Source organism: Coloeus monedula (assembly GCF_965178545.1).
Source record: "Coloeus monedula genome assembly, chromosome: 10".
In the NCBI taxonomy this organism is placed as follows: domain Eukaryota; kingdom Metazoa; phylum Chordata; class Aves; order Passeriformes; family Corvidae; genus Coloeus; species Coloeus monedula.
The window spans coordinates 17,068,231-17,078,514 of record NC_138790.1 but is presented as its reverse complement, the minus strand read 5'-3'; the positions used below and the strand labels follow the sequence as shown (position 1 = coordinate 17,078,514).

General features: G+C 50.1%; 1 protein-coding gene across 1 annotated transcript; it reads left to right on the top strand.

Moving 5' to 3' along the window:
- Positions 1–2,010: 2,010 nt before the first annotated feature.
- Positions 2,011–9,943, top strand: NCL (nucleolin). Its single transcript, XM_082288387.1, has 15 exons — positions 2,011–2,159; positions 2,775–2,882; positions 3,466–3,766; positions 4,077–4,229; positions 4,598–4,786; positions 5,002–5,085; positions 5,345–5,480; positions 5,735–5,871; positions 6,331–6,457; positions 6,672–6,805; positions 7,165–7,291; positions 7,397–7,569; positions 8,078–8,204; positions 8,652–8,872; positions 9,132–9,943. The coding sequence occupies exons 1-15, from the start codon at positions 2,142–2,144 to the stop codon at positions 9,209–9,211; spliced, it is 2,115 nt and encodes a 704-aa protein (XP_082144513.1). The 5' UTR covers positions 2,011–2,141; the 3' UTR covers positions 9,212–9,943.
- Positions 9,944–10,284: the final 341 nt, after the last annotated feature.

Genomic DNA, 10,284 nt, shown 5'->3' with positions numbered 1-10,284 from the left:
GGAACACAGGCCATACTGAGAAGTCCCCTGCCAGGGCTGGGAACCAAGACTGGCCAGCTGCCAGCCCAGCCCTTTGCAGATCCCACTGCTGGCACTGTGTTATTGGACACATGCAGTGTCCCACCTGCCAAAACTGCCCCTGGCTGAAGCAACAGTTGTCCCTTTCTCATGGCAAACCAGCCTTCCACAGCACGGAGAGGAACCAAGGCCAGCCCCAGCACAGTCAGCAGAGCTGTTCAGGCAATCATAGCAGATGATTTTGTTGCACCACATGCATGGTAAGGAGAATGCAATCAGCTCTTGCTTCAGACAGGACAGTTAAAAATCCCTTTCAGGTCTCTCTGTCCTCCATTCCATCACTCTGCCCCCCCTTGGGCCACACTTGGTCTGTGTCACTGTCCCCCATGCACCTGGGGACAGCTTCTGCAGCACACAGTGGGACATGAGCCAGACATTGCTATTTCACAGGAGTCCAGCTGTCCTAAACAAGGGTTTTCCCAGTTGGGAGCCCCATCTGCCTGCATGTACGTGACCAGGACATGGGCAGTAACCCACTATGTTGCAGCTCCTTCCCTCCCCATACTGGCTGATGGTGGCAGGCTCTCCACAGGCTTGGCTTACTCCTGGAGAAGCTGATTGATCCCATCACCTCTCACTGAGCAGGTGCTCTTAGCCATGGCTCAGCTTGCCTGGAAACTGCCTCTCCTTACCCAGCAGAGGAGAAAGAGGCACTAGGACAGCCTAGGAGCCAGGTATATTGCCTCACCCACAGTATGTCCCTTGCTTCAGGTGACACTGAACAATCCTGGGGTGTCCCCTCAAGGACATCAGGGCCCTGCAGGATGGCTTTCATTGAGAGTCTGCATTTTTTCTTTAGGGCTCACTAGGATCTTGTGTTCCCCAAGTCAGGTGCTTATGTCAAGTAGGCCTTGGAAGGGCAAACTGCTAAGAGTCACACATGCCTGAGTCAGGAGTCCCAAGGAGCTGGCTGGCTGCCCAGTTTCAAGTGGTAGGAGGTATAGGGCAGCGGGGAAACCCCAGCAATGAAGGCCACTCTGTGACAGGTAGGGGCAAGGCAGCACTCAGCCCTGCCAGCAGAGTGGCAAGTGAAACAGGGGTGCTGCATTCTGCCCTGGGGTTATTCCTACCCCGACTTTATGGCCGCCGCGGAAAAATTCCACAGGGAGAAAGGTGATGTCTTCTTGCAGTGACTGAATTCAAAAGCATCCACCAGGCAAGCACGGGCTTATTTTTTTCTTCTGCTTTGGACCTTTTCTCCCAGCCTGAAGCAGAAGAGGGCGGCAACTACAGAGTGCTCCTGTGCCAACTGCAACCTCAGCAGCAGCAGGCTGACCGGCTCCTAAGGATGCTTCCTCAAACTGTCCACGCGTGCTTAGTGCCTCCCGAGGGTCGCGGAGGGGATGCCGGGTGAGGTGAAGAAAGCACTGGGGCAGAGAGTGTGCTGGGGCAAATCCAGTCCCAAAACGTAAGGCAAACGCGTGCTCGGGCAGAGTTCCGCGCCGAGGTGCCGCAGGTCCGTCCGGGGCAGCCGGGATTGCGGGGGGATTGCGGGGGGATTGCGGGGGAATGGCAGGGCCCCTCCCGGCCGCGGGACCCCCGGGGCCCCCGCCCGGCCCCACCACGTGGCCGCCGCCCGCCACGTGCTCTGCCTAGGCCCGGCCACGCCGCCCAATCAGCGCGCAGGCGCCGAGCTGCTTCCCTCCCATTGGCTGACGCCGAGTCCTCCCGGGCGGGCGCCGAGTCCCCCCGCGCTCGCCCCCCGCCGCACGGCCCCGGGGCTGTAACGCGCCCTCCGGTTGGCTGACGGCAGAGCGCCGGCGATTGGCGCAGCGGCTCGAGGGGCGGGGGCTGCGATTGGCCGGGCGGCGCGGCGCGAGCGGCGATTGGCCGCGGCGGGGGCGGTGGGGGCGGGGTCTGGCGCGGGGCTAGGAAAGGGGGCGGAAGGGGCGCGCGCTCGCTCTTTCGTGTCAGTGCCCGGCCCGGCCGCCCGCGCGTCCCCGCCGCTCCCGCCGCCCGCCCGCGGCCCGATCCCCGCCGCGCCGCCGCCGCGCCGGACGCGCCCGCCCCGCTCCCGACACAGCCCGGCCGCCGCCCCTGCGCCGCCAGGCACCGCCGCCATCATGGTGAAGATCACCAAGGTAAGGGTCCCGGAGCGCAGCCGCCGGGCGGGCGGCGGGCGGACGCCGCCATGCCGGGGCGGGAGGGTGCGGATGGCGGCCTATCTGGGAGGGAGCCGGGCCGCCTTCTCGCCGCTTGCGCTCGGGCCGCGCGGTGGCTCCAGGCCTGGTCTCCCTCGCCGTGAAGATGGCGGCGAGGGGAGGGGCCGCGGGCCCGGACGCAGCGGTTTCAAGCGGCCCCGTCCCGCTCTGCTCCGTGCGCCGGCCGCGGACGGGGGGCGCGGGGCGGGAGGGGAGAGGGGTGCGGGGTGAGGGTCCGTGTGTGTGAGGGACGCGGGTGGGCCCCGCGTCCGAGCGCGCGCGGGATGGGGGGCGGGGCTACGTCACAGTGCGGCCACGTGGGGCGCGGGGACAGCAAGCACATGGGAGCGCGCCGGGCTCCCGGGGCGGCCCCCGCGCCCCTGCAAAGGCCCCGCACACCGGCGGGCAAGGCCCCGCAGCCCCCGGACGGGCTCTTGAACGCCGCGGGGGCGGGAGGGCGGCCACGTGGTTGGGACAATTGTCTGCCGGAGCGAGCGCTCGCAGGCGACCCGGGTATGCACGGGAGCTAAACGTGGTGCTCGCCCTCTCTTTCAGACCCCGAAGAATCAGGTCAAACAGAAAAAAATGGCTCCTCCCCCGAAAAAGTTTGAGGAAAGCGAGGAAGAGGAGTCTTCTGACCTAGAGGAAAGCAGCGGAGAAGAGGTGATTGATCTAGAGATGGAGTCAGAAGGATGCACGTGTTACCGAAGTGCCAAGAGGGTTGTGGGTTACACTGTAACAGCACATTAATAAACAGTCGGTGTTCCTCACTAAACTGGCTAAAGAATAAACTGCATTTCCTAAGACCAAAGCAGCGTGGGGAAAACTAGCTCAGCTGCTAAGTTTGTACTTCCAGGCTTTTGGAAGTACTTCTGGGGTCTTAAAGTCGTAAAGCTGATAAGCAAGTGGGTACTTAATTATTCTAGTAATGAATGAGCAATATGAGATTTGTCACATGCAGATAATGTGCAAGTGTAAATTTTCGAAACTCTGAATGCTATTAAAAGATCACTGGTCTTGCTTCAGGACCAGGGAATTTGGTGGTATTTTGGTGTTCCATAAGTAGGCTCTTAAAAGCGTAAACAAGCTGAACTTTATTGATTCATCAGGATGGGCAGTTAAGGTACCTTAACAGAAACTGTCAAAAGGATATGCTTTAGACTGCAGTTGCTGTATGTTTGTCTGATAGTGATGTAATGGTAGCTTAAAAAGGCCGGCATGAGTTTCACACTAATGTGTCTTTCAGATGATCCCCCAGAAGAAACCACAGAAAGTTGCTGTTACTCCAGCCAAGAAGGCTGCAACTCCTGCAAAAAAAGTTGCTACTCCTGTGAAAAAGGCAATTACACCTGCAAAGAAGGTTGTGGCTACCCCACAGCCCAAAAAGGCTGTTGCTCCAACTCCTAAAAAGGCTGCAGTCCTAACCAAAGGAGCAAAAAATGGAAAGAATGCTAAGAAGGAGGAGAGTGAAGATGAAGATGAAGATGATGACGAAGATGATGAGGAAGAGGAGGAAGACGAGGAGGAGGATGAAGATGATGATTCTGGTAAGTTACTTTTGAAATATACATTGACTAAAGCTGGTTCAATCAAGTCTCATTGTATGGTTTAATACTTGGGGGGTGGGTTTCATTGAGTAAAAAGGGGTTATGAAGGAGAGGCGGGCAGTGGGTGGAGTTTGGAGGAGAACTGGGCTGCAGCTGCCTCACACACAGCCTGTAAAGCATCTCCTAGTTTCTTGATTGCTCTTTCTTGAACTTTTGGGCAAAATTTTGGGAAGCTCTTAAGTACTTTTTTTACTTATACCACTCGTCCTTTGAACCTTACTAGTAAAGACTTGTTGTACTGTTGGTGCAGATGAGGAAGAGGAACCACCAATGCCTGTGAAGCCTGCAGCCAAAAAGCCTGCAGCAGTACCAGCCAAAAAGCCTGCAGTTGTGCCAGCAAAGCAGGAATCTGAGGAGGAGGATGAGGATGAAGAGGATGATGAGGAGGATGATGAAGAGGATGGTATAAGATGCTTAATTATTAAACACTTAAAAGGAAGCTGGGGGAGGGGGGTAACTTAGTGGATAGTGGGAGTGATGCAGTGTGTGCCCAGCTGGTTTTAGCTGGTTGCTATTGTCCATGTTGCTGAATGGATGCTAATTTCCCTACTGTTAGTAAAAGTTCTTACTCTTGGTGAACAGGTATTAGTTTTTTTTTAACGTAGTAAAACTCGAGGGAGAGAGATACAGCTTTTGTAAAAACTAACTGTATCAAACTTTTCCTGAGAACATACAATCTTAAGGGGGTGTGAGAAACATTTTGCTTAACAGCATTTTGTTTTCTTAGTTTCAAAAGGAGCTTAATGTGGAATTATCTGAATACTGTTTCAGAGTCTGAAGATGAGGCCATGGACACAGCCCCTGTTCCAGTGAAGAAAACCACTCCAGCCAAGGCTGCACCAGTGAAAGCCAAGGCAGCAGAATCTGAAGATGAGGAAGATGATGAAGAGGATGACGATGAAGAGGACGATGAAGAGGAGGAGGATGAAGAGGATGCTGAGGAGGAAAGTGAGGATGAAAGTGAGTTTAAATGTTTTTGAGACCATAATTCTTTAATAACAGGAAAGATGCCTGGGCAAAAATGTTGTCCTGTAATGGTTTTTTGGGCTGAGGAGCAGTTGCTGAGTGACAAGAGAAGGTCTTGTGTGTGACTGGTGTAAAGATAATTGCTCCTGTTTTGATTCAGTGTAGGAAAAGGTCTGTATTTTTCAGTGTTGTTTTGTTTTCTGTCACAGAACCTGTCAAGGAAGCACCTGGAAAGAGAAAGAAAGAAATGGCCAATAAAAGCGCACCAGAGGCCAAGAAAAAGAAAACAGATGGTAAGTGGTGTGGGATCATCAAAAGATGCTTGTTTGATGGACTGTGATTGGACTCTGTTGCGTGAGGAGTGTTAACTGTGAAGGTCTGTGATGTCAGGGGTGGGGTTTCCCAGCACAAATGATGATTATAAGGGACTTAATACTGAAATATGATGTCACTTTTGAGTAAAACCTGATGTGCTAAAGCTGTCTGGAGTCTGGCTCCCAGTTTAAAAAGCAGCCTTAAAAAACCTCTGTTGTCTTATCTTTTCATTTAAAGGGCCCACATCAGCTTTCTCCGTATTTGTTGGAAATTTGGTCTGCACCAAGGAGTATGACGAGCTGAAGACTGGCCTCAGAGAATTCTTTGGGAAGAAGAATATTGAAGTTTTAGATGTCAGAATCGGTGCTTCCAAGTGAGTTTATCAGTAGAATTTTACTGCTTATTTCTTTTAATTTGCAGTAATTTGTTTGGAGGGGTGCAAGTGTGCTGGTTCCCCCAAGATGCTGCGGTGGTTGCTTGGTAGTAATGGAAGAGCCACGGTACTGATGAGGGTTTAACTTTGCCTGGAACTTGACCAGTGGGTATCTCTCTGCTGTTGGGTTTCTGTTCATGGTTTCTGCTGCCAGAGATGGATCAGCTGAGATCTTAAGGATGCTGTTCTTTCAGGCGGTTTGGCTATGTGGACTTCTCATCTGCCGAGGATCTGGAAAAAGCTCTCCAAATGAATGGAAAGAAGTTAATGGGTTTGGAAATCAAACTGGAAAAAGCAAAGAGCAAGGAAACTATTAAAGAAAACAAAAAAGGTATGGCTCGTAACTCTGAATACCTGTGGATGTCAAAGAAGAGTCACAATGGGGGCTTGAAGTGTTACTGATGGCTGCTCTTCTGCTCTCTCATGGCAGATCTGCCTGCTTTGGGCTCTGTGTAATAAACAGTTTCTAAAACGCTGACATACAGATATGCAAGTTTAGACTGGAATATCTGCAAAAGTGATCCCAAGAAAAAGTGCATATTGGGAGGGCTGAGGAAGAAATGTGTTTCTTTCTGAAACTTTAAGACCCGTTTTTTGAACTTCATGCCCATAAGGAGAAGTACAATAGTTTCATTAACTTTTGTTATAGTTGCTTTTGCAGTTTCTGAAAAATGTGAATGCATGCTGTTAATTTCTGCTGGATCCACTTGCTGAGTCTCACTGAATTGGCAGTGTAGATGAGGAGGGATTTTTAGCTGGTAACATGAAAGTAACCTTTCTGTCTTTGCAGAGAGAGATGCCAGAACGCTGTTTTTGAAGAACCTGCCCTACCGCTTAACTGAGGATGAGATCAGGGAGGTGTTTGAAAATGCACTGGAAGTCCGGATAGTGATGAACAAGGATGGCAGCAGCAAAGGGTGTGTAGCTGAGAGGACTGTTGTGTGTTTGCTGTTCCTTCAGCACTTGGCATATTCTGATAAGCTTACGTGTCCTTTGGCTGCCTTAAGGAACCTGCTGAATTAGCTGTACTACTTTCTGCAGCATTTTTCTTCTACGTCTTTCACTCCCTCATTCATGAACTTAGTTGCTCCTGGAAGGGGGTGTAAGCTTACATTCTTTTCTGTGCTGTAGGATGGCCTATGTTGAATTTAAAACAGAAGCTGAGGCAAACAAAGCTCTGGAGGAGAAGCAGGGCACAGAGATTGAGGGTCGTGCCGTGGTCATTGACTTCACTGGTGAGAAGAGCCAGCAAGAACATCAGAAAGGTACTTTTTGTACTGATAACATGCATATAGATGACATTCAGGATTCATATCCACTTGTTTCAGAAGTTCCTGGAGATATGGCAACTGAAAACACTGCAAGAAAACTAAGATACCAGGCCTTTTTGCCTGACTTGTGCAGTGCATCCTGTGCATTTCATGTCTCTACTGCATGTTTCAGATGGGGGGGGAGGGCAACTGGTCTAGGTGACAAAAACAGGGTTGGATTTGGCTTTGTGCCTCACCTTGAGGCGAGGAAGGGGGCAACAAGTATACTTACCCCTAGTCAGGGTTGGATAACTAGAAGAAAAAGGCTCTCCTTCTCCAGACTTGCACTTAACAGCACTGACTTTTCCCAATAGGAGGAGAGTCGAAGACCCTAATTGTCAACAACCTCTCGTATGCTGCTACAGAAGAGACTCTCCAAGAAGTGTTTAAGAAAGCTTCTTCCATCAAGGTGCCACAGAACAACCAGGGCAGGCCTAAAGGGTATGTGGTGCCTTTCTTCTGACCCCCAAGCTGGCATTGCAAATGACTTGCCTCCAGGTATCCCTTGTTACTCCCAGGCTGACTGGAATCTTCCTCTCCATGTAGGTATGCATTTGTAGATTTTGCCACAGCTGAGGATGCCAGAGAGGCATTGAATTCCTGTAACAACACAGAGATTGAAGGCAGAACAATCAGACTGGAATTCAGTTCACCATCATGGCAGAAAGGGAACACGAACGCACGAGGTGGAGGAGGAGGAGGAGGAGGAGGATTCAATCGTAAGTGTTTCATGTTTGATCTCCAGCTGTGGCAGGAGGGCACCATCCAGGCAAATCTGGGGCTGCTTTTAAAAAAAATTAAACATGCCAGTGGAGTGAAATACTTGCATTGTAAGCAAGTGTGCTGGATATGATGACTGATTATCTGAAATGCTGATGAAACTGTTGTCAAATTCCTCTAGATAGTCAAGTGCTGATCCAGCAGTGTCTGTACAGTTAGTTATTATCACTGTTGATAAGGTGCAAGCATCTATTTTAAAAAAGGGAGCTGGGCAAACTTAATCTGGCAGTATCAGGTTGGCTGATGGAAGTCCTTTGATGTCAGGCTCTAACTGCAGTCCTGAAAAAGTTTTCATGGACTTCAGGTGCCTGAACTGTTCCTTGAAAACAACCCCTTTATCCCTGAGAACTGTTCTGGGAGCCAGTAGTGGATGTGATGTTATGAAGCTGAAGCTGAAGGTTGCCTTGCTCAGGCTGATTGACTTCTGAATGTACTCCCTTTCCACAGAGCAAAGCAAAACACTGTTTGTCAGAGGCCTTTCTGAGGACACCACGGAGGAGACGTTAAGAGAATCGTTTGAAGGCTCAATAAGCGCGAGAATAGTCACAGACAGAGACACTGGATCATCTAAAGGGTAGGCTAAGCATCACCTGGGATAGGTTCAGGTGCTACAGAGCACCTCATTTTAGCTGATCTCTGCAATGCAGGGTGTTTCTCATGCTCATGTGGGTGGTTCTGTGAAACTGGTAAATGGGCTGGGAGCAGAGAACACAGCCTGGGGTCCAGTGGTGGAGGGCAGCATGTGCTCACTTCACACCTCTTCTCAATGAGCTCCTTCCTGCCAACAAATCCGTGGCAGCCAATGGATTCGCACGAGAAGAAAATTAACTGTTCAGTACTGGCAAACTCACAGTGGGCCTCCATCGATTGTGATTAGCCACTGCTGTCCTACAAGTCACATGTCCTGTGGGATGCAGAAGTGCTCGCATTTGATTCCGAAAGGATTTCTGTCAGGAACCTGAAGGTGGTGCTGCAGCTCATGGAATGTGACTGACTGTCACTCTTGTAACCTGTTTCCTAGGTTTGGGTTTGTGGACTTTAGCTCTGCAGAAGATGCCAAAGCAGCTAAAGAAGCCATGGAGGATGGAGAGATAGATGGAAACAAAGTGATCCTCGATTTTGCCAAGCCAAAGGGTGACTTTCAGCGTGGAGGTGGATTTGGTGGTCGTGGTGGCAGAGGAGGCGGCCGAGGAGGAAGAGGTGGATTTGGTGGCAGAGGTGGTGGCAGAGGTGGATTTGGAGGTAAAAGGAAGCAAATGCTGCTGTTTGGAGGGGGTGTGCTTAGAAATGAACCCAAAACCATTCTTGGGGTTATGGTGTGGGGCTACCACAGAGCACTAGATGTGAATTTATTTTCTGTCCTGTGCCAGGTTGGGTTTGGAAGGGTAGTGGTATATATATATACCACTGCAATATATTTGTGTGTGTGTATATATATATATGGTATATATCATAGATACTATACCGGTAACTCTGTTTTTTGCAATAATTTTCTTTCTAGGTAGAGGAGGTGGCTTCCGAGGAGGCAGAGGAGGAGGTGGAGATCACAAGCCACAGGGGAAGAAAATCAAGTTTGAATAAACTTCCCCTTTCCTTTCCCTTGTCCTGCTCTCCGAGACTATCTGAAAGGACTCCGGGGGTTTTTATTTTCCTTTGATCTTGGCGGAGCCTTCGGAGGACATTCCAAGAAGCGAAGCAGTACTGTGAGCCACTTGGAAGATAAAATTCTCATTTCAAGGAAGAGAGAGCAAGCCATTTTGACTGCTTGCCTGTTCAAATGAACTTTTTAAAACAAAGAGTGATAGATGTGGGAATTTACCCCTTGTCTGTGAGTTGTCTTGAATTTATAATGTTTTACCCATGTACAAATTTTTTTTTTTTTCCTATAAACTTCTGTAGCATTTTTGCTGTAAAAATGCAGAATGTTTTATCATTTGTGCTTTAGCATCCTGTCTTGGACAGATTAAAGGACCTAAACTGGTTCGTGTTACTTCTGTGCCACTAAATGAAGCCAGGCTGTGAGAAACAGGCTGTCTGCAACCTTCCCTCTCTTGGGTTAAGGTCATTGGTGTCACAGCAGCAGCTTCTGTCCTGCTTTGCTCTAGCCTGTGTCAGCTCCCAGCAGTGTTGTATGTGTGCTGTGTTAGCAGGAAGGAGGGGAGAAGAGTATGATGGACAAGGTAAGCTCTGTAACCAAGACCATATTGTATTTCTTTCTTTTTTTTTTTTTAACTGTCATGGTGCTTGCTAGCCAATTGCTTTTCTACTTTCTTTTTAAACAAAGTAAATCAGACCTTGTACTAAGGCCCTGCAGTTCAGTTGCTCTCTCCTACAGGCATTTTCTCTTGTGCTTCATTCTAATTGACGACTCTTGTCCCTAAATGTGAAGCAAATACATGAACAGGAGTTTGGGATAAGTGGCTGCTTGTTTGTAACCAAACTCAGGCCTGCTGCCCTTCCTCATCTGGGGTCAGGCACCAACCTGGGGATGAAGGGACTCAGTCCTGGCCAGTCCTGTGGCAGTGGTCACTGGCTGGTTTTACTAGCCAGGCACAGGGTGCTGTCCTGCAGTGGTAGCTGTTTGAGTACATGGCTTTTCCAGATCTGTGGGTGCAGAAAACATGGGCCCAGAAAGCAGGGCTGTGTAGCTGAGC